Source organism: Oryctolagus cuniculus, chromosome 5 (assembly GCF_964237555.1).
Source record: "Oryctolagus cuniculus chromosome 5, mOryCun1.1, whole genome shotgun sequence".
In the NCBI taxonomy this organism is placed as follows: Eukaryota; Metazoa; Chordata; class Mammalia; order Lagomorpha; family Leporidae; genus Oryctolagus; species Oryctolagus cuniculus.
Window position 1 is genome coordinate 3,398,368 of NC_091436.1, and position 23,656 is coordinate 3,422,023.

Below are 23,656 nucleotides of genomic sequence, written 5' to 3' on the forward strand. Positions count from 1 at the left end.
CCATCCCGAGGGAGGGCAGCAGGCTGGTCCGGGGCCTCACGACTGTCTCTGCAGACGCTAAGGAGCGCCCGGTCCCCGGTGCCCATCTGTGGGAGAGGGTGGAGAAACGTGCTGGTCCCCTGTCAGCAGAATCCACACAGCAGACGTTTCATCCACTAGCAGGCACGTCTGGGCTCTCTTCTTCATCTGCGGTGAGCGCCGGGGAACGCGACAGAAGCCCATGGCAGGAGGCGCGTCCCTCTGCAGCCCGGGCATGTCCCCGCCAGCATCTCTGGTCATCAGTACTACGGCCGTCACAGAGTGGTCAGTCGATGCCTTTGGTCACCTGCTCACAGGTTCAACTCAAATGCACCTGAAGTTACAGAGCTGGGGGCAGGACAGCTTCACGGCCCCCATCGTTAAAGCACCTGGCTGGCATTTCTGGAAACACAAGCCGACAGTCTTCTACACCCCCAATCCTGCTGAGCCCCACCCGCTGCCACCCTCACAGCCCGGCCCAGGCATCCTGGCCTTGCTCATCTGAGAGCCACGCGTCTCCAGTCTCCACAGGACCTCTGAGAGCGAGCAGGGTCGGCTCCAGTCCTTTCTGGATGCAGGAGTTTAACCAGAATCTCACTTTTCAAAGAGGAGGGAGGATTTTGCTTTTCCCCTCCCGCATACCTGGGAGAGGCAAAAAATGTGCATTTGGGTTCTGCTCCCTGCTGACTGATCCTGGGCGAGTCTGCACCTCCTGGGGGCACATGGATAGTGAGACTGAAGAGGCTGAACGACCACTGAGCAGCGGGCCCTGCCCTGCGCGCAACTCCCAGGGAGGGTCGGGTGCGTTGTGCACTGTGCAATCTGCTTCTCTTACAAAGACGCGCGCGCAACGCCGGTTCCGTTCTTCTCTGGAAGCTTGGAGAGGAATTCGGGAGCATGAAGATATCTGGACGCTCCCCAAATCACAGATCGTTTCTTCTTGCAGAGTAAAAGAAGCCGGCAAACGCCCGCCCGGCGCTCCCGCTAGGAGAGGGTCTGCGGTGGGCAGCAGAGCGCGGGCCGAGCCGGCTGTTGACGTCTCCATGGCGACGCGACCGCGGCCAGCGCTCCGGCAGCAGTGGGACCATGGCCAAGGACCCGGAGCCCGAGTGTAAGTGGGCGCCGGCCAGGCTGGGGACCCGGGGCTCGGGTGTAAGTGGGCACCGGCTAGGCTGGGGGTCTGGGGCCCGAGTGTAAGTGGGTGCCGGCCAGGCTGGGGGCCCGGGGCCCGAGTGTAAGTGGGCGCCGGCCAGGCTGGGGGCCCGGGGCCCGAGTTTAAGTGGGCGCCGGCCAGGCTGGAGGCCCAGAGCCCGAGTGTAAGTGGGCGCAGGCCAGGCTGTGGCCGCGGGGCTCGGGTGTAAGTGGGTGCTGGTCAGGAGCCCGAGTGTAAAAGTCTGCGCTGGCCAGGCTGGGGACCTGGGGTCCGAGTGTGAGTGGGCGCCAGCTAGGCTGAGGACCCAGGGCCCAGGTGTAAGTGGGCACCGGCCAGGCTGGGGGTCCCGAGGCCAGGGCCCAGGTCGCAAACTTAGTCCTGGAGGCCTCCTTCCTTCTAAGATGGCCCAGGGTCCTGGGGTGGGGGTTGTACTGGAGGCTCCGCTTGCGGGGCGGGGAAGGGAGGAATCTCAGGGGGAGTACAGGGGGAGTGTGGGGGGTCTGTGTGAGAGTGTGTGTGTGTGAGAGAAAGACAGAGTGTGTGTGTGTGACAGTGTGTGCATGAGACTTGTGTGAGTGTATGTGTGAGAGACTGTGTATGCGTGAAAGTGAGTGTGTGTGAGAGACAGTATTGTGAGAGACAGTGTGTGCATAAGACTATGTGAGTGTGTGTGTGGGACAGAGTATATGTGTGAGAGACAGTGTATGAGTGTGTGTGAAAGTGTGTGTGAGTGTGAGAGAGACAGTGTGTACATGAGATAGTGTGTGAGAAAGCTAATGTGTGAGTGTGTGTATGTGTGTGTGTGAGTGTGTGTTTGATAGTGTATGTTTGTATATGGCAGAATGTGTGCGTGACAGAGTGTGTGAGTGTGTGTGTGAGAGAAAGCGAATGTGTGAGAGTGTGTGTCAGGGTATGTGTGTGACTGTGTGTGCATGAGACATAGTGTGTGAGAGTGTGTGCATGAGAGAGCATGTCAGTGTGTGAGAGAGAGAAAGCAAATGTGTGAGAGTGTGTGTCAGGGTATGTGTGTGACTGTGTGTGCATGAGACATGGTGTGTGAGAGTGTGTGCATGAGAGAGTATGTGTGTGTGAGAGAAAGCAAATGTGTGAGAGTGTGTGTCAGGGTATGTGTGTGACTGTGTGTGCATGAGACATGGTGTGTGAGAGTGTGTGCATGAGAGAGTATGTGTGTGTGAGAGAAAGCAAATGTGTGAGAGTGTGTGTCAGGGTATGTGTGTGACTGTGTGTGCATGAGACATGGTGTGTGAGAGTGTGTGCATGAGAGAGTATGTGTGTGTGTGTGTGAGAAAGTGATCTGTGAGAGTGTCAGGGTGTGTGTGTGACAGTGTGTGCATGAGACTGTGTGTGAGAGAGACAGTGTGTACATGAGAGATTGTGTGTGTGAGAGTATGTTGTGAGTGTGTGTCCTGCAGCCACGGTGACTGGATTCTGACAGCCTCGGGAACCGGCCTGGGGTGACTTCCCGGGAGCCCCTGGGAATGCAGCCCCGAGCAGAGGCCTCCACCTGGCCCCCTGGCCGATGGCCACCTGGGGGCCCAGGAGCTCCTGTGAGGAGGCGGTGGGTCGGGGGTGGTTTCGTTTCTTCTTTTTCTCCCTCATACAAACGTCATGCATTTCATAAACACAACTTTAGGATTCTTCCCGCTGGGGGGTTTCTGGGGACCACGAGCAGGGATCAGAACCCCTCATTCTCTCAGGGCCCCTTTTCCTCTACTTGGTGACAATAGACCTGGATACCATGTGACGTGACGGTGGCTGCTATGGCCAGAGACTGAACTGGACGTGGACCTGGACGTGGCCTGGGTCCCAGCGGGTCTGGGGCAAATGTAGCTGTCAGGGTAAGCGGGCTGCGTTCAGAGACCACGTCTGCTCTTGGCAGGGGTGGGGTCCTGACCCCTGTAAACAAGGTCCCCCAGCCTTCCTCTCACAACTGGGGATGAGAATGGGGACAGACGGGCTTGTGTGGGGACTCACAGCAGTGACAGCTATGGACCTGAAGACGTGCCTGGGTGTGCAGGCCGAGGCAGCCCTGGAGGCTGGGGGTTGGGGGGAATAGGGGTCTGGCTCCTCCACCCTGCAGCCAGAGCTGCTCACGGCTCTGTTGGCCCCAGGGAGGCCTCAGCCTAGCCGGGCAGATGGACATCCGCTCGCTTGCTCCTCCAGGGGCTCCAGGGAGCACAGGCCTCCAGCCAGCTGCTCAGAGGCTGCAGCCGCACAGCACACAGTGTCCCCGACAGAAGTTCCCTCTCCTCCCCTTGGAAACAGCACATTGCAACAGGGCCGAGTGAGACCCATCGGGCGTGCTTAGCAAGGGCCCCTGGAGACTTCGCCCCAGCTGGGTGCAGCTGCAGGGCCTCCATCATGTGTTTCTGTGCCAACAGAGGTGCCCTCGGGGGTGCGTGTGCCGTTTGTGAGACACCTGTCCTGCCTTGCAGAAGATGGCAGTGAGGATGAGAGTGATGACGGGGTGGCCCCGGGCCCTCGCAGCAAGGGGCTGATGCAGAAGCCGAGGTTCTCCCAGGTGTTACGTCCTAGGCCTCCCCGGGCACCTGACTGGCCGAGGCCCTGTCCACACTCCCATGGCATTCGCACTGTGGGGACAGCACAGGGAGGGGTAGTGACCCCGGGTGACTGGGGGCTAGCTCAAGGCCTCCTAAGACATTTTAGGATTAAGGGGAAAAGCCCGGCGTTTACTCCTTGGCGTGTCACGTGGCAGATCTTAAGACAATGGTCCTCAAGCGTCACCGTATGGGTGTGGTGTGGTGGCTACCGCTCCGCCTGGGTCGCCTGCATCCCGTATCAGAGAACCTGATTCCCGGTCTGGCTCCTTTCCTTGTTTCTGTTCCCTGCCTGTGTGCACCCAAGGAAGCACAGGCTCAAGTACTGAGGTCTCTGTCTCCCACGTGGGAGACCCAGATGGAAGTCTAGGCTCCCGGTATTGCAAACATGTGGGGAGCGATCAGGGAGTGGAAGATTTCCGTCTCTTCCTGAGCCCCTCTTTTTCTCTTTCTGCCTTTCAAATTAGTTAGAAATATTTGGTTTTTAAAAATGAAACAATTATGGTTATATTTTTTGGGCTTTTCGTCCAGAACTCTTGCTAATACTGTAAGGAGCACTCACTGCGCCCTCCCGCCTGGCTTCTCAGGTCTTAGGCTGTGCGGGCTCCTCTGTCACGTGCACCCTTTGCCCCCCTCATTGCAGCCACACCTCAGACCCGGCCGGGCCGTTCCCTGTGCCTGCCTTTCCCGGTCTGCTGCGCCCTCTGTTGGGTGTGAGGCAGGCCGGCTCTGGAAACTCACAGAGCAGCTGGCTGTGGAGCTGGCCGTGGGGCTCCTCAGCCTGGCCCTCTTCCCTGAACAGTTGACCTTAAGTGGAAGCACTGTGAGACGCCGGGGGTCAGGACCCTGTGCAACCTGTCCAAGCTTCTGAATGGCATCCAGAGGGCGCACAAGGAGGATATCTGCCAGTACACGTCTGGGCACCTGAACCCCAACAAGCTCTACAGGCCTCCCGAGACCATCCTGCAGCACTGGGCCAACGCCAACAGGCCCAGGCAGGAGATGGCACCGGGAGCCCAGTGGCTGTCCGAAGGGCAGACCCAGGAGATGAAGGACGCCTGGGCCTATTTCACCCTCCACACGGCTCTGGTTCCCGCCGACGTCCAGGATGCGCAGCTGTTCAGGTATCTGAACCCACCAGCACAGACCGTCTGCACCTCAGAAGAGAGCCTCACTCCAGCGAAGGCTCCAAGAGGGCAGGAGGAGGCCGCAGGGCACCCGAGAGAGGAGCTGCAGCTGCTGGACGTGAAGGTGCTGCGGTACCGGGCGGCCGAGTCCAGCCGTCGGTGCGTCCTGGGGCCGCCCGCCAAGGACCGGTACCAGTACGTGAGCTCCTATCTGGCGGGCATCACGAAAGCAGACAGGTACAGAAAGTTCCTGAGCTTCCAGAGAGAGGTGCTTGTAAAGGAGGATCTCCCGAGGAACGAGTTCAGCACGCACAAGGCGGCCCTGTGCCACGAGAAGAAGTTGGCAGAGGTAGGGACACCTGGCGTGGTCGCTGGCGCTCCCCCTGCAGGGGCCGGGTTCAGGAGCTGGGCTTTCAGGGGCAGGCATGGTGACCACGTTTCCAGCAAGAATGCAACACGGCTGCCCCTGGCTGAGAGTCTGGGACCTGATCCACAGGCGGTGACGGGGTGACAGGACAGAGGACACAGGTAAGTGGGAGGCAAGTGTGCAGTTCGCTACCCTGGATGCCAGCGAAGAGGCAGCCAGAGCGGGGCAGCAGAGGTGTGAGCGGCGCTGGCTGCCTCCCCGTGGCAGGGCGGGATCAGCAGGTGGTGTGTGGCAGGCAGCGTCTGCCTGGGAAACTCACGTGCCCCCCGGGAGATGCACGCACAGCGTGACCGGGAGCGAGGGCGCCTGCCGTGTGCTGACCACAGGTGTCACACCCCGGGGCCATGTGCAGGAAGAAGAGCAAACAGCAGTCTCCACCCTAAGGTGCGAGACACGTGGATTTCAAGTCTGTGTGACAATGAACTTCACTCCCTCTCCCAAGGCCTTTGTGACGCGCCCGGTGTGAAATAACCAGATCTTGAGGGTTTGGACTCTGGGAACTGCAGGATAAGTGAAAGGGCCTTGGGGTGCTGTGGAGGCAGAGGGTGAACCTGAGTGTGCGATGCCGGGAGCTGGCACAGAACAACCCCTCAGGTGACAAGACAGGGCACCTGTCTAGGAGGAGTATGAACTGTACATGGCCATACTCCTGGGCACCTGAGGAAGGCACTGGGTTTTACCGGCCCTGTGCAGACCACGCCTCTGCGTCTGGCCCGGGTCCGTTCTGATCTCATCCCAACAGCCTCTGCCCTGAAGGCCCAGGCAGGCGGCCTGCAGTGGGCTGCTGCTGTTTCCCCGCAGGAGCTCCAGAAGGTGTGCACCTGCAACCCCCTGCAGCTCAACAGGCTGCAGGTCTTCGGGGAAGTCTTTGAAGACGTGTGCAACAGTTCTCTGATATTCGGGGACCTCCTGAAGGAAGTGAAGGTACTGGAGATGTGCATTTCCCGTAGAGCAACAGAAAGCCTGCCAGGGATCTCCTGCCTGTTCCTGGGTTGGGTTGTCACTCACAGGGGCCCACAGTCCCCCCAGCTGGCAAAGGGCCACGTGCAGTGAACGCCCAGCTGGCCCACCCCAGAAGCTGAATACGTAGGCTTTTACAGATGATGTGTATGTGACGTTTGTCCTTTTATAGTTACACCTCCCCTTTCCATGTGGCTCTCTATGGAGTGGCAGGTTTGCTGTGATGGCGGGATAAGGGGACCGTCCTAGGGATCTGCGTTGAGATCAGCTTGCTTTACAGAGCCTGCTTTTCTGCTTCCCTAACCACAAGCCGTGCTGACCCGCGGTGCCACCATGGCCCTTTCTCCCGAGACGCCCTCATCCCTGGGAAGCTCCTGCAGTCAGTGGGGCCCAAATCCATGTAGCATCCATGTGTGCGACAGGGATGCCCCTGCTGTATGTGTGTCAAGGTCGTTTTAAAATCACAGCTGAGGCGGGCAGTAATCCTCTGCCATGCTCCAAGGACAGTGAGCTTTCACACATCTGAGTGTGTGTAATGCTTGATGAATTGTAGCAGCTCTTAGATCCTTTTCTGAAGTGTTCTAAGTGGCTGTCCCTAACCTCTCTGTACTTGCACAAGCGGCAGTCCCTCCTAACGTGGCTGCATTGGACTCTGTTTGTGTCTAGGAGGAGTACGAGCTGTACATGGCAATACTCCTGGACTCCCAGCCCACAGCACAGCATAAGGTAACAACCCACGACCGGGTGTTCCAGTAGAGCCGAGGTGTGCTCCACATCGCATTTCCTGAACCGTGGAAAGATTCTGAATCCAGGAAGCCCCATTTGCGCCTCCACAACGTGAGATGCTGATGTTTTCACTAGAGAGGGTCTGTGGACCACTGTTAGGATGTTAGTGAGAAGGGACTCAGCACTGTGTACATTTCCAAACCAATGGAGCCACTCCACACACACGGACAGCTTGGCATGGAAGCAGTGCTGTTAGCAATTACCAGAAGCACTGCCCCATGGCGCGTGCATCAAGGTGGCTGCCGTCCCTGTGTTTAACTGGTGCCACCTGCCCAGGTCTTCCCTCCAGGGCCAGGCATGTGATTGGAACAGACACTACAGGCATGCCCTTACACTTACAGAAACCGAAATAATCTCACACTGGAGCTAAGGCGGCTTCCTACTGTGCACTCAGTAGTTTAAGAATCCGGTCTTGTGCGTCCGAGTTACTTTGTGTGTGTCGAGAACCCAAGCCCTGCAGTGAGGTCGCTGCTGCCCGGCCCCTCTCCAACGTCATCTGTCTGGAGCCTTCGCTGGTGCAGACGTTTGTTTGTTTTTCCAGATGTAAAGGCTATAGCTGGGGATCTGCCCTGTTCCTTATGCTTGAGGTTGAGCCTAAAAGAACGTATGAGGGTTCTAAAGAAGCTAATGAAAACCTGGAATTAAAGAGCTTTAGTTTTGTGCAGTGCAATCTGAAATCCGTAACTTTTTTTAAATAAAACACATTTTTCATGAACTTTCTCGATATTGTTGGAAGCTGGAAACCGAAATCTGCCGATGCTCGTCTCTCGTATAGATTTTGTAGTGTTTGCAAATCGCCTGTGTGCATCCTCCCAGACACTTAAAACCATCTCTGATCATCCCTAAGTTACTTAAAACGCCAAATCCCATAAAAATGCTACATAATTTGACATTATACTTCCCTGTTTAGGAAATAATGACAGGAAGCATGTCTGTGCATGTTCCACGTAGAGGCAGGTTTTCTGAGTATTTTTGAGTTGCAGTAGCTTGACCCATGCACCCTGGGGATGTGGAGGGCCGACCTCTGGCCCACGGCTCAATCCCACAGCAGAAAATAATCTGTCAAGAAACCCTCCGGACCGGCAGCCACCACCCCAGGAAGCTGACACCTTTGTTGGTCCGTGTTTCTACACGTGTTTTGTGTGGGAATGAAGATCATTTCTCACTTAAAGGAAATAGTTGGGGTGCACCTGGGCACTTCAGTCCCCGGGTCCTTTCTCCTCACCAACGGACACTGGAACTCCCTTTCTTAGGAAGAAACATTCCTGAAATAGCGAAAGAGAAATTTAACCAGAACCTCACTGGGGTAGCCTCCCCTCCCCCACGGTCCCTCCTCCCCGAGTCCTCCCAGTTCGCCTGCTTTAACTAAAATCCCCTTTCAACCTGGAGCCTTTGCGCACACAGCGGTCACCGGGAAGGCAGGTTCTCACATATTCCTGTGTGCCTGGCCCTGCCTAGACTTTTCTGGCTGAAATCAGAGGACTGGAGAGGAGTCCTGTGCAGACAGCGGACGTGGACCACGCCAGGGAGGAGCTGAGGCGGCTGGGGAAGGCCATCAGAGCAGCCATGGAGCGGAACGACAGGTGAGAGGCACCGATGGCCACATCCGGCTGCGAGACTGGGGCCCGTGTTGGGCCCAGTGACTGAGACGCTGCCTGGGACCCCTGTAGCCTGCACTGTGGTGCCTGGGTTCCGGTCCTGGCTCTACCTCTCACTCTAGCTTCCTGTCAGTGTGCACCCAGGAGACAGCAGGTGATGGCTCATGTACCTGCGTCCCTGCCAGCCCTGTCGAAATCCTGGATGGAGTTCTGGCTCCTGGCTGTGGCATGTGGCACTGTCCAGCCTCAGCTGCTCTGGGCACTTGGGGGGTGAACCAGCAGATACATGATCTGGAAGCTCTCAGTCTGTCTCTCTCTCTCTCTCTCTCTCCCCAATTTTCTAATAAATTGAAAATGAAGGGGCTGGGGCTGGGGCTCACTGGGTTAACTATGGCCAATGAGGCTGGCATCCCATGATTCATGGTTGGTTTGGATCCTAGTTGCTCCACTTCCTATCCAGGGTTCTACTTATGCTTCTGGGAAAGCAGTGGAAGATGGCCCAAATACCTGGGCTCCTGCCACCCGCATGGGAGACCCAGCTGGAATTGCAGGCTCCTGGTTTTGGCCTGGCCCAGACCTGGCTTTGTAGCCATTTGGGGAGTGAAGCAGCAATGGAGATCTCTCTCTCTCTCTCTCTCTCTGTAATTCTGCCTTTCACATAAATAAATGAATAATAAATAAATAAATACATTTAAAAAATAAAGTAAATCAGAAAAGAATGAACAGCAGATACCAAGTGTCAGTGAGCCGTTTTTCCACATTCCTGTTGCAAACCTCCGTGTGAGCATTTGGGGAGGAGAGAGGAGCTCGTGGAAGGCCTGGAATTGTTCTAAAAGCATTGCCAGAGAGTGCGGAACCCACCTAGGTGAGAGGACCACGGTGGGCTGACGGATTGAGTACTGGAGCAGGAGGGTGCCCACAGGGGGCATGGAAGACGGAAGCGGTGCTGACCCGGTGAGGCTCCGAGAAGAGGCCAGCATCCTCGTCACGGCTCCGTGAAGGGAGAATGAAGCGAGGAGGGGGATCCGGAATTTGGTGAAAGGTCCTACACAGGCTGCCCACACTGTCCTGTTTTCCCTGCAAGCAAGCGAGCTTCCCAGTAATATCAACCGAATCAGTGCAACCGCAGAATTCCCGGAAAACAATGCAGAGCACCACACGCTGCACTGACGGGACCACGCCCTCCCGACCCAGGAACCTCGGCCACTGCTCCAAGTCTCCGTGGGATTAGAGTCCAACCAACTCCGCTGGGGAGTATTCCTGCCCCCCCCCAAACGCTAATAAGCATCTAACAATAACGATGTGCATAATAATAATAAGCTGGAGAGGAAGTGACTGCAAGGGCACGGCAAACCGTGAGCTAGTGCTCTCCAAGGGCCCACAATCTGGAGCCCGAATTTAAAAGCTGAGCACAGAGATCGGCAAGAGCAAAGGAAGAACTGCAACCAGACTGGACTAGGGGGGAGGATGGCTGAGGACGCCAGAGCCGCGTCACCAGTCAGGAGACAGTGATGACCCACCCCCGGGAGAACACCCGGGCAGGGACTTGTGTGAAAGGACATGGCAGTCGGGAACACGGCCCAGAGATGGAAACGAGAGGAAGAAGTAGAAGAACAGATGGTTTAAACAGAAGACAGGCAGTGCCAGCGCTATGGCGCAGTGGGCTAAGCCTCCGCCTGCAGTGTCAGCGTCCCATATGGGCACAGGTTTGTGTTCCTGTTGCTCCTCTTCCGATGCAGCTCTCTGCTGTGGCCTGGGAAAGCAGTAGAAGGTGGCCCGGGTCCTTGGGCCCCTGCACCCATGTGGGAGACCTGGAAGAAGCTCAAGGATCCTGGCTTTGGATCTGCACAGCTCTGGCCATGGCAGCCATTTGGGGAGTGAACCAGTGGACAGAAGACCTCTCTCTCTCTCTCTCTCTCTCTCCCTTTCTCTGTCTGCTACTCTACCTCTCGAATAAATAACTAAAAGTTAAAAAAAAAAATGGGAAGATAGTCAAAGAAGATCTGATTTGCACATAATTAAAGTCTCTGAAGGAGAAAAATAAGCAACAGAATAAGCAATATTTAAGTTTATAAGGCCGGCGCCGCGGCTCACTAGACTAATCTTCCACCTTGCGGCGCCGGCGCACCGGGTTCTAGTCCCGGTCAGGGCGGCGGATTCTGTCCCGGTTGCCCCTCTTCCAGGCCAGCTCTCTGCTATGGCCAGGGAGTGCAGTGGAGGATGGCCCAAGTGCTTGGGCCCTGCACCCCATGGGAGACCAGGAGAAGCGCCTGGCTCCTGCCATCGGATCAGTGCAGTGTGCCATTGGAGGGTGAACCAACGGCAAAAGGAAGACCTTTCTCTCTGTCTCTCTCTCTCTCACTGTCCACTCTGCCTGTCAAAAAATAAAAAAAAAAAAATTTTAAGTTTATAAAAAATGAAACATTTCAGGAAACTAACCCCAAATACACATGTTAAGAAGTCTGTTATTAATCTTCCATCTTGTTTTATCTTTTAACAAATATATTTTTAATAAATTATTATAAACATTTGAAAGATAGGGAGACAAAGAGAACAACAGATCAGGAGAGCTCCAATTTGCTGGTTTTTTTCCCATTGCCTGCCGTGGGCTGGGGACAAAGGTTGGAGCCAGAAACTCAAGCCAGGTCTCCCACGTGGGTGGCAGGAGCCGGACGACGGGAGCCATGAGCACTGGCTCCCAGCGTCTGCATCGGCAGGAGGCTGGGGTCTGGACCAGAAGCAGGGCTTGGCCCAAGCACAGTAGTGTGGGGTGTGCACCTAACAAGTGATGTCTGAGCTGCAGGGCCAGGCACTCCCCTGAGCCCCTGATGCTGCTGTGTTTGTCTTTTAATGTGTGACGAAATAAGCTGACGTGTGTGAAAACCACAAGCCATTAGGCCCGTGTAGACTTGTGGCATTAAGTGACAGGAGTGGGCTGATATTTTTACCTGAATCACAGTGCTCACCTAGGTAAATGAGGCTGTTCAAGAATATCCATGGAAAATGGAACCTTCCAAGAAGCTTATTTGGCTACAAAAATGTTGAGATGTGTGGTTACAAGGGCTGCTTTAAAACTTCAAGGAAAATTTGTATTATGAAGAAACCTTGATGTGTGCATTTCTAAAGTGTCTGCTTCAGGAAGAATTTGTCTTTGGATTTCATTTTCCATGAAATGTTGAAGAACCCTTGTATGTAAAAGTTACTAGACTTTTTCCTCTTTAAATCTGATAGAAATAAGATAGTTGATTCAATTGAGTTTGAAACATGAAGCTACAAAGAGGTTAGAGGGCTTTTCCCCCCTCTTCCTTTTAAATTTCGATATTTTATCTTTAGTTCAAACATAGTGTAAATTGTAAATTCCACTGGTGGGGAGGAACCACAACACACAGGGAAAATGCATGTGTACCCCAGCATCGGCCCTGGGTTTGCCTTTCACCTCAGCATCTAAATGATAGTTTATTTGCCTACTTTCCTCCAGGAAATTCAGGTCACAAAAATCATACCAAGAAACACACACTGGAAATAATCGATTTTAGATCAATCGACTCTTTTAAACAACAATGTATGCAGCCTTGATGGGTAGGTTTGTTCAGCTTGACTGACCCGGCTCTCAAGTTACAAATATTTTCAAGTTACTTTATATGTTAGAGAGCGAAGAGGTCAGGGGCTGGTGTTGTGGCCTAATGGGTTAAGCCGCTGCCTAGGGCACTGGCTGCCCCCCTTCCAATCCAGCTCCCTGCCAATGTGCCCGAGAAAGCAGCGGAGGATGGCCCGAGTGCTTGGGTCCCTGCTCCCACATGGGAGACCTGGATCCGGTTCCAGGCTCCTGGCTTTGGCCTGGCCCAGCCTTGGCCGTTGCGGCCATCTGCATAGAAGATATCTTTTTTCCTCTCCCTGCAGCTCTGCCTTTCAAATAATTTTTTTAAAGTGAGATCAGTTTTTGACTCTCAGCTTAATCAATGGCTTAAAACAAAAGATGAAAAGGTTCAAACGGGGCGTAATATCTCACCGTGGGTGTTTATTGTAGGCTCAGAGAGGAGTTAGCGGTGGAGCAGGAGCTGCTGCGGTCGGCTAGGAAGAAGTCAGGCAAGTGCTTGTGGGAAGTGTGCCCCCTGGGTGCCCCCGAGGCCTCTGTGAAGACCGCTGGCCCCTGCCCCTCTCTGCGTGTGGCCTCCTCCAGCAGTGTCTCAGGGATGCTGCTACATTTTTCCATTAATATCTCCCCTGCACCAAGTACTTTAGGAGGAAGCCCAGTTTTCATGTAACACGGGTTGTGCGTCCCTAATCTGGAAGCCCAAAGTCAGAGTGCTGTGTATCACATGACGGCACAAGAGGGGCTTCCACGCCTGACCTGGTGCAGCGGGCTGTGTAGCAGGACCTTCAGGGGTGTGCGTCAAACGTGGACACAGCACACGTGAACTTCATGCTGAGATTTGGGTTCTGTACCCAAGGTGTGTCACTATGCTTCTTCAAGAATTCCCCAGTCCTGAAAAGATCCTCCCTCCTGAGCACTCCCAGTGCTGGGCATTCAGGCCAGTGTTCCTCACCCTGTGACCTGTGCTTGAACCACAGGACATAACCCACCTCCTCAGAGGTCCCAGGATCCATCGCTTCGGGTACATCCGGGTGTTTACTGTCCCTGCATCCGCATACAACACGTGCTCTGTCTCACTGTCGTCTAAGATCTTTAGGCTCCAGCAGGACACTGAATTGATTCAGATCTCTCTCACGTAGAGAATGCTCTCGTCTGGAGCAGGACATTTGGATCAGAACCCAGGAAAGTGGGCCAAATGATATCAGTATGAGAATCAGATCCCACAAGGAACCGTGGAGGGATCAGAAGTTATTTATCCTAAACAAAGTGTCTGGAACATGTAACAGACTTCCTAGGGAACAGTGGGCCCTGCTGTGCAAACCCATCTGGGCTGGGGGTACAGGCACAGTTGCTGGGAACACTGTCATTTCCAGGGCACCAGCAACCGAGACAGAGTGTTCTTGCCTTCAGAACCTTTGTATTTCTCTGGCTTGAACAAGCCGGCGAACCTCTGTGGTGTCTGAATCTGGGATGCTGTCCACCCTGCCAGCAGGTCCCCAGCCTCTGCCCTGCACGGCCCCACCTGCAGTGACTGGCAGAGCAGGGCTGGCTAGGGCTGGGGGCAGCTGCCAGGACCCCAGGGCCCTCACAGTCACTGCACATGGGCGTGGCCACCTCCTCACGGGGACTCTGAGCTTCTCAAACTCACTGCCCACTTGTGAGGCTATTGAAGCCGACCCTTCAGTGAGGTGCTCTGTGAGGGTTGCACGTGGTCATCTGTGTAAGGAAAGCACAGACTGTGGAAAGTGACCCTGCCTGAGACCACCTATCCTCCAAAGGGTGGACCCAGGAGCCAGGAGCATGAGAGATGCAGAGAGCGAGGTGTTTGGTGACACCTGGTAGAGGGAGCCGTGACCAGCAGGTGGAAGCAGGCAGCTCCCTTGGACACTGGGCTCCTTTCTGCCCTACCATGCGGAGGCCCTTCCCCCAGTCCCTCACTGGTTGAGAAGCATGGGAGGTGCATCCTGAACCCAATAGGGCGTGGGAGAGGGAATGGGGGCGGGTGTTGCTGGGCAGGTCTTGGACAGGGAAGAGGGAGTTGCACTGTGGTATCAGCAAGGCTAATATCTGTTCTTTGCTGACTTCAGAACAGCGGCAAGTCACAAAGACAAGTGGTTTGGGGGTTGCAAGGCAAACTTAGCAGTTGACATACTTTGAGGGTTTCTTTTTGCAACTCTATCCTGTGTGCTTCTGAGGCCCGGTGTCATGGCCAGACTAAGGCTAAGCCGTCTTTCATGAAAACACACCGTGGTCATTTCTCCCACAGACCCTTCCTGGTCCTTCTTCCTCTTCACACCGCTTAGTGGGAAACTAATTGCATTTTATCAGCGCCTATGTGTGAAATGGATAGTAAATTGCCTTAAATGCAGATAAACAGTTTATGATGTGATCAACCCAGTATTATGTATCTCCCTGTAATCGTGAAGATGGTTCCTGAGAACTCAGTCAAATGCCACTTGTGAACAGAGCACTGGGCTCCATCATCGTTTTCTCAGCATCTCTAAGGACACGAACCTGCTCCGGCCGCTCCTAGCTCTGCGCAGATCACAGCCCTGACGAACGTTTCCCCGGCACCTGCTTCTCCTCTCCTTCCTACCAGCAGCATCCGTGGTGCTCACGCAGCAGCGCGTCTGTGCCAGGGCCTTTTGCTTCCCAGAATGCAAGTTCAGGAAATAACCACGGCTGCTAATTATATGGATGAATTAAAGGAGGAAGCGCCCCGTTCTTGGCTCGGATGGTTTTTATTGACCTGCTTGCAGCTTTATTTTATGGCTATAACATACATACTATTATTAATGACACACGATGCTGTTGATAATAAAAGCTGCCGTTGAACACTGCAATACTCTGCTTTGAACACTATTTCCAGAATCCTCCGAGGAAAATGCGATTGATGAGGAGCAGCTTACGCTGACCCAGAAGGTAGAAAGGAAGAGGTGTGAGATACTGAACAAGTGGGATGAAATTCAAGCTCTTGAAAAGCAAATTAAAACAACTTTGGTTCACACAAGAATTTCAGATATCACGGAAAATGGGATTAAGAGCATAGAGGTATGCCCTTCCTCCCTCCCTCCCTCCCTCCCTGCCTCCTCCCTCCCTCCCCCACTTCCTCCCTCCCTCCGTCCCTCCCTCCTCCGTCCCTCCCTCTTTCCTCCCTCCCTCTCTCCCTCCCTCCCTCCCTCCCTTCCTTCCTAACTAGATGATGCCCTGTGAATAAATGCTGTAATTGGTTTTTGAAGCAGTGAAAACTAATGAGTTTATAAATTTATTTGTTGTGGGCATGGTATAATGCCAAAATCATGTGAACTTTAAATCATAATTGAAACCTGTTTAGAAAGGTTGAATCTAGGAAATAGAAGATTCTCCAGTGCTAACTTACATTACTTTAGCTATAATTTATATTTGCTCTTTTTTTAAAGATTTATTTATTTATTTGAAAGTCAGAGTTACACACAGAGAGAAGGTGAAGTAGAGAGAGAGAGAGTTCTTCCATCCGCTGGTTCACTCCCCAGTTGGCCGTAACGTATGAAGCTGATTTGATCTGAAGCCAGGAGCCAGGAGCTTCTTCTGGGTCTCCCACGTGGTTGCAGGGGCCCAAGGACTTGGGTCACCTTCTACTGCTTTCCCAGGCCTTTGCAGAGAGCTGGATAGGAAGAGGAGCAGCTGGGACTCGAACTGGCATCCATACGGAATCCTGGCACTGCAGGTGGCAGCTTTACCCCCTATACCACAGTGCCGGCCCTATTTGGCTCTTTAATTCAAATACTAGAATGTTCAATAGAATTGCATGTATTAACTATTATGTAATCATTCTATGGTTTTGCATTTGAAATAGGCCATTTCTAACCAGAAAAATAAAATTAAAAAATAATGAATTGTATTGAGACTGTACATAGATGCTGTTGTGAATATATATATATATATATATATATATATATATACAGGTAGAGTTATAAACAGTGTATATATATATATATATATATATATACAAACACACAGGTAGAGTTATAAACAGTGAGAGAGAGAGAGACAATAAATATATATTTTTAAATATTTACTTAGTTACAAAGAAAGAAGGAGAGACAGAGAGGATCTTTCACCTGCTGGTTCACTCCCCATTCAGCCTTAATGGGGATCCTGGAACTCCATCCAGGTCTCCCATGTGGGTGACAGAGGTCCAAGCACTTGGGACATCCTCCACTGCTTTCCCAGCCACATTCGCAGGGAGGTGGTTTGGAAGAATGAAGTAGCTAGGATTCAAACTGGAGCTCAAATGGGATGCTGGCTCCTATGGTGGAGACTTATCCTGCCTCACCACAATGCTGGCCCCTATGAATATTTTTAAATCCTGTTTTATTTAATTCTTAAAAATACTTAAGATGTCTCTTCCATTATTAACTCTCTATGAGAAATGAAGATCAAAGATGCAAATAACTTGACTGGGGTCACAGCAGGTGGAAGAATTAGCATTGCAACTCAGCCTAGCTCTGGGTTATACACTTTCCTGCCGCCTTATAATTATTGCTAATATGTTGCATATCTAGAAGAGCAAGTCTTTGAGCCCCTTTGGCCAGTATTACTTTGTTTACATTTAATGTGGATTTATGTCAATTCACTTGGGAGTAAGTGACAATTCTCCAATATTAATACTTCTATCCAGGATAATTTTATACTCATTTAGTTTATTCCTATGTTTTAGTCTTAAGTCATTTTTATGTGCTTATTTTTATGGCTTTATGGGATCTGTTGCTCTGATGAGTGGAAGTTGAAGACTTATTTTACAGTTAACGATCAATTGTTGCTGGTATATATAAAAGTGAATTAAAGATCAGACACAGTGTGTGTTCAGTACCAGACTTCCACAATAATGAGGACATTGCAATGCAGGGGTCACATGAAGGTTCTATCTTCCCAGAGCATAGAAAAGTGACGTTTACACCACACTGCGGTCTATTGTAGAGGCAACAGCAATATGTTTAAAACAAGATGTATACACTTCTATCAAAAATATTTACTGCTAAAAAATACTAACAGTCATGATGGCTGGGAAAAATGATGTCAACAGGCTTATTCAATGTAAGGTTGATTCAATCAATAAAATCCAACACAAGTGTAACACATCAAAAAAGCAATGAAGGGATGCATGCGAGTATTTGCATTTATATATTGTTTCCAGCCATCTTAACAAATTCTGTTATTAGGTTGGAAAGTGAGAAATACTTCTACTTGGTAATTTCGCTAAAATTTTCTGGTGTTTTGAAGCATCAGCATCTACCTCTTCCATTATTTGATCCAGGGAGTCAGGCCCCTTTCTTTATAATTTCGCCTTCATTTTATTCTTTATGTATCCATCTGTCCTTAAATTTTATGCCATTGTATATTCATACAATGCTTTTTGTTCCATAGATGAATATGATTAACATATACTCTTACTCAAGTATCTTGCTTTTAAAACCTCTTTTCCTATAGAATGAAGCTTTGAAGTTGGAAACATCAAATAAAATTTTAGAGAAGAAAATAAAAGTAAGTGTTTTTGTTGAATCAGTATTTATCAATTTAAACATATCTTCAAGGACTTGCTTGTCTGTGTCATAAATCAAGGAAGAAAATATGCATTCTTTTCTTAAATGATAATTTTCTGTAATACCAGGCATATCTGCTATCAGACATTAGTTTAAAGCTGGAGAAGTTAAGGCTAATGCATTTATGAAGAAATTGTACATTCAGTTTTAATTGCTGGGTGTGCTACCCATTGCTGGCCATTTCTCTAACCCTTCCATGCATTGTCACTCCATGTAATGAGCTGATTGGGTGACAAGGAGTATAATGAACAGGGTTCTCTGACGACTTTCAAAGTGCCCCTCCTAACTGCACGTTAATAATTTGTTGGTTAACATGTTTTGGTTCTGTTTCTATTACACGTCGAAGCAGCTAATGATAATCTCTCTGTTATATATAGTATGAATTAATGTTATACCTGATGCTAGAAGTGGTACTGTATTTACATTCAGTATTATTGACATTGTATTACATGATCACTATCAAGGAATTAATTACACATGGTGAGTTGATTTTTAATTCTTGGCAGATTATTGAAAACCACGTGAGGCACAGCATGAGAAGGAACAAGATCAGTGAGGAGGATCAGCAGTGAGTACTGGCGTCTTGATAAGAGGTAGAACAGTGTCCTGCGAGTCTCCGACTGGCTGAGTCAAAGCTGCATTAGACTATTCGAGATGTTCACACCCAGGAGTATTTACATCCTTTCATATCCTTTCATTGTGCTCAAGAATGCCCATCCTAAGATTTAAAACTCAGTCTGCACGTATCATTTACTGATATTCATTAGAAAAAGTTGAGTTATGGGTGAATTCTCACAAGCAGAAATCAAGAAAATGGGGAGATACATGGCTGTGGGTAGATTTCTTTTCTTTCTTTCTTTTTTTTTTTTTTTTAAAAGATTCATTTATTTATTTGAAAGGCAGAATTGCAAAGAGGCAGACACACACACACACACACAGGGCGGGGGTGGGGGCGGAGGAAGAGTTCTTCCATCTGCTGGTTCACTCCCTGGATGGCTGCAATGGGTGGAGCTGGCCAATACAAAGCCAAGTGCCTGGAGCTCCCTCCGGGTCTCCCACGCAGGTGCAGGGCCCAAGGACTTGGGCCATCTTCCACTGCTTTCCCAGGCCACAGCAGAGAGCTGGCTGGATCAGAAGTGGAGCAGCCGGGACTTGAACAGGTGCCCACACGGGATTCCGGTACTGAAGGCAGCAGCTTAATTTGCTATGCCATAGCACCAACCCAGCTTTCCTTTCTTAAGTAATATGACTTTAATTATGATAAAACTTTTTAAAAATATTTATTTTTATGTATTTGATAGACAGAGTTATAGAGAGAGGTAGAGCCAGAGAGAGAGAGAGAGAGCGAGAGAAAAGTCTTCCATCTGCTAGTTCACTCCCCCACATGGCTGCAACAGCGTCTTCCGGGTCTCCCATGCGGGTGCAGGGCCCAAGCACTTGGCCATCCTCCACTGCACTCCCAGGCCACAGCAGAGAGCTGGATTGGAAGTGGAGCAGCCGGGAGTCAAACCGGCGCCCGTATGGGATGCCAGTGCTGTGGGCCAGGGCTTTAACCCGATGCTCCATAGCACTGGCCCCGGCGATAAATGTTTAAACGTTGTACATATACTACTCTGAATTTTTAAATTTAGAAAGTGAGTAGTTGGTTCGCATCGACTGCTGCGCAGTTCCTATTCTGCAGGATTACTGTTCCTGGAGTTGCTGCTGCCGCTCCGCTCTCGGGATTTGGTTTGTTTGGGAGGCACAGAGCACACAGAAGGTTAGAATGCGGAAATACCCACTGGGTGTGACCACTTAGGCCCAGTGATCGCATCCGGGAGCCAGGGTTCTTCTGCTTTCCTGTCCTCCTCTGAGTTCAGTATGGCTGTCTCAGGGGTCAGGTCCACACTCCACCAGGGGAGACACGGGGGTGGGTGGCCGAGAGCTTCTGCCCTTGAGGACTGTCTGTCTTATTTGGGAAGGAAGACCCTTTCAGGGAGTATCACCCTGCGTCACACTGGCCAGCGCTCTGTCCCAGTGCCACCCTTAGCTGTGAGGGAGGCCGGAAAACAGAACATTCCACTCACTAGCCTGTGTGCTAGAGAAAGCCGGGGGAAAAAAGCATTAGGAAGGTGTTGAGAGAGCTATGCAGGTGGATCCTGGTTAGTGGTTCTTTATATCCAGATAATAATAACAATAATAATAATAATAATGATAGAAACAGCAGAGCTGCACCTAACAAGTTTGAAAAGCTCCTTTCACAGCCAGAATGTAAACAGTGCCCAATTCGACCTTTACACACCCCCGTCTCCATAATCGGCCCCTGTGGTCACACTTACTCTTAGTCTGAAGATGCCACAGCGAAAGGCACCTACTTGTTCAGCAAATCTGTGATGCATTTGAGACTACAACGCCACTGAAAATGTTCATTAAAGCAAACGTATATTTCAAAGTCCCATCTTGTCTGCTTTTGAGCAAATGTGACCTGGAACAGATGTTAATTTTGAAACTTTCTTTTTTTTTTTGCTTAGTGTATTTTTCTAATCTATTGTTTTCATTTGCTATGTATTTTAAGGGGCCTTTGGGAATTCATTAAGGGATTCATAAAATTAGAAGAAACAGAAAATCTCTCTCAAGCGATGGGAAAAGCAAGTGATGGAGACTCACAGCTGCCACACACATAGTGTGGGTATTCGCTGACGCGTACATGGGTGGAAGATGCGTCTCACGTTGTCAGCCCTGACTGCTCAATAAGTTAATATGGTTTGTGTGTTCTGTGCAAGGTATTACAATAAATATGTGTCCACACACTTTGTTTCACTTTTGCATACATAGTCACGGAAATACAGTTCTTGAATATTTTCTGCTTTCACTTAATAACTTGCCACTGGGGAAAATATTTTTTGATTGATGAGACCAAACAATTCAGTACACAGACACACAGGTCAATCTGCTTATTCGCCAGCACACTTTGCATATGCATTGATATACTTTAGTGATGCTGTGCTTAGTAGCCCCTGGATGAGATGACACTGGCCGGCTGTTCGGGGCTGCTTTGCCTGCCCATGTCTCCGCTGATTCTGGTCCACGTGACAGCCTTGTGACTTGGGCTTATTTTCCCTACTTTGCCAGTCTAAGAGTCTAGAGTAAGCGCAAGTTTGATTCCTCTGGACCTACATAGGCCTATTCTGAAGATCACATGGAACTGACTGGAAGCAAATAATGTTAGGAAGTATTGAGTTTTTGTGGGGGTTTTGCTGACCAGGAAATCAGGAACCTTGGGTTAGAAAGCTCAAAACCTAAAACAACACTTGGTCTCTTGACGTTCCATGAAGAGGAGCAGGAGGAAGCTGAGAAAACCGTGTGCATCCTCAAAGCCACTGTGTGTGTGTGTGTGTGTGTGTGTGTGTCCCAAGGGAGCAGAAACGAGGGCCAGGAGGGACAAGGACAATGGACCAGGAGCTCTGTCCAGAATGCAGAAGCAGAGCTTAGGGCCTGCTGTGTCTTCTCCACAGGACGGGAAATGCCGTGAATGAAGGAATGCCGTGAGTGCGACCTATTTCCCCTTCCTGCCCCAAACCTCGTTTGTAAGTGTGCCGACGCGATCCTGGATTGTGAGCAGGGGGCAGGGTTGGATGCCACCTCGCTTCCCAAGAAGAGTGTGTTCCATGCAAGGAGAGGAGTGAGAAAAAGGGCTCTGTCAATCAGAACCGTGGCCCTGAAGACGCTTGCTTGTTGTGGAAGCTGCGGAAGTTTTCTGTCCCAGGCGATGGCTACAGAGACGTTGGAGCTTCTGCAAACCCTGGGTCCTTGAACAGAGTCCAGCGCTGTGGGCAAACAAAATGAGTGACAGATAAGCTTGCTTATGTCAGGTCTGTGGCTATTCGGGTTAATTTGCTGCTACAATCTAACTCAGTCAAGCCCAATCTGTAAACACTTACCCTGAAAACACTCATGGACATGTGTGCATGGAGATTCTCTCTCTTTCTCTGTCTCTGTCACTGTCTCTGTCTCTTCCCCCATCCTCTGTGTTGCTGGTTTTATACTTACCTATCATCTGTCCATCTACCTGAATACCTGAATACCTATTGATGCCAACTGTATATCTGTGGCATGACAATGGAAAGAGCGTGATGGCTCCTGAGTAGGCAGTGATGGTCCTGGTGGTTAAGTCTCACTGGAACACTACAAAGTCGTTAAAAGACACATGGCTACACAGGCAACGTGGGCTAGACTTCAAAGCCATAATGTTGTATGAAATGACGGCAAGTTTCAAAGGGATTCATACTGATTAGTATCATTCAACAGAAAACTAAACAATGCATGTGAGTAAGCATGTGTTGGCTAAGACTCACTAATTTAGGATGTTGATTAGCTATTAGAGGTGCCGGTGTTGTGGCATAGTGGGGTTAGCACTGCCTGCAGCACTGGCATCCTCCATGGGTGCTGGTTTGTGTCCCAGAGGTTCCACATCTGATCCAGATCCCTGTCAGTGGTCTGGAAATGCAGTAGAAAATGACCCAAGTGCTTGGGCCCCTGCGCCCATGTGGGAGACCTGAATGAAGCTCCTGGCTCCTGGCGTGGGCCTGGCCCAGCTCTGTGGTTGTGGCCAACTGGGAGCTGAGCCAGCAGATGGACAATCTCCCTTCTTCTCTTTTTGTGTCTCCCTTTCTCTCTGCAACCCTTTCAAATAAACAAACATTTTTTTAAAAAATTAAAAAGAAGAGGGAGAAGAGATGAGAGAGGACTGAGTTAAATATTTTCATGATATACTATTTAATTTTTCCTTTAAAAAGAAAAATTTGAAGCAAATATTACAAAATCATAATGCATATTTAGGCCAGTGCCGTGGCTCAATAGGCTAATCCTCCACCTGTGGCGCTGGCACACCGGGTTCTAGTTCCGGTCGGGGCGCCGGATTCTGTCCTGGTTGCCCCTCTTCCAGGCCAGCTCTCTGCTGTGGCCAGGGCGTACAGTGGAGGATGGCTCAAGTGCTTGGGCCCTGCATCCCATGGGAGAAGCACCTGGCTCCTGCCATCGGATCAGCGTGGTGCGCCGGCCACAGCACGCCGGCCACGGTGGCCATTGGAGGGTGAACCAACGGCAAAGGAAGACCTTTCTCTCTGTCTCTCTCTCTCACTGTCCACTCTGCCTATCAAAAAAAAAAGGTAAAAAAAATCATAATGCATATTTAATATTGATAACTGATCCATAGATGTTGGCAATTTTCCTACACATTGCCTTCTAATGATGTTGCTTTATGACACTTATTAAGCAGATATCATAAACTAGACACTATTCTAAGCACTGTATTTGTATCCATCTATTGAATTCTCCAGTTACTATTCTCAGTACTTTATTAAACAATGAATGCTGTCTAGGTATATGGAAAGTACAAAGGTAAACTCAGAACTTGTCAGCCCTGTCCTTGGTGGGAGAATGTCAGAAAGGCTGCAGGACCTTAGAGTCCTAGAGGATGAGAATTGACTGGAATGGTGTTTCTCGGCAGAGGAAGCTGTTCAAGGTAAAGACAAGCACATGTTCACTGGCTTGTGAAATGGTGATGGTGGTGGTCAGTGGTTGTGGTAGAGATGGTGGAAGTGGTGGCACTGAGGGCACTATGGTGGAGGTGATGCTGGTGATGGAGGTGATGGTAGTAAAGGTGACAGTGGTGGTGAGGATAGTGTTGGGAGTGGTACCGGTGGTGATGGTAGAGATGGTGGTGCTGGTGGAGGTTATGGTAGAACTGGTGATGGTGTTGGCAAAGATGGTGATGAGCATGATAGTGGCAATGCTGCTGTTGGCGGTGGTGAGAGTAGAAGTTATGGTGGAGATGGAAGTGATATGGTACT

The 23,656-nt window shown here is 50.7% G+C and overlaps 1 protein-coding gene across 5 annotated transcripts; it reads left to right on the forward strand.

Annotated features, from left to right (window-relative positions):
- Window positions 1-931: 931 nt before the first annotated feature.
- Window positions 932-20,612, forward strand: C5H6orf118 (chromosome 5 C6orf118 homolog). Of its 5 annotated transcripts, none has more exons than XM_051855152.2 (12): window positions 932-1,129; window positions 2,920-3,030; window positions 4,282-5,226; window positions 6,106-6,228; window positions 6,931-6,990; window positions 8,509-8,633; window positions 12,676-12,734; window positions 15,113-15,294; window positions 17,713-17,766; window positions 18,332-18,393; window positions 18,889-18,985; window positions 20,380-20,612. In XM_051855152.2, exons 3-12 carry the CDS (start codon window positions 4,753-4,755, stop codon window positions 20,398-20,400), a joined length of 1,257 nt encoding a protein of 418 aa, XP_051711112.1. In that variant the 5' UTR covers window positions 932-1,129; window positions 2,920-3,030; window positions 4,282-4,752; the 3' UTR covers window positions 20,401-20,612. The 5 variants fall into 5 exon arrangements, with proteins under 5 accessions (XP_051711112.1, XP_051711113.1, XP_051711111.1 ...); XM_051855153.2 differs by having other exon boundaries at window positions 4,553-5,226; XM_051855151.2 differs by lacking the exon at window positions 2,920-3,030.
- Window positions 20,613-23,656: the final 3,044 nt, after the last annotated feature.

Excerpts from the sequence above, each read along its gene's own strand:
- C5H6orf118 (XM_051855148.2), top strand. The coding sequence starts at position 1,105 with ATGGCCAAGGACCCGGAGCCCGAGT. Across the intron at positions 8,634-12,675 it reads GCCATGGAGCGGAACGACAG|GCTCAGAGAGGAGTTAGCGG; the intron begins GTGAGAGGCACC and ends TGTTTATTGTAG. Across the intron at positions 18,986-20,379 it reads AGCAGCCGGGACTTGAACAG|GGGCCTTTGGGAATTCATTA; the intron begins GTGCCCACACGG and ends ATGTATTTTAAG.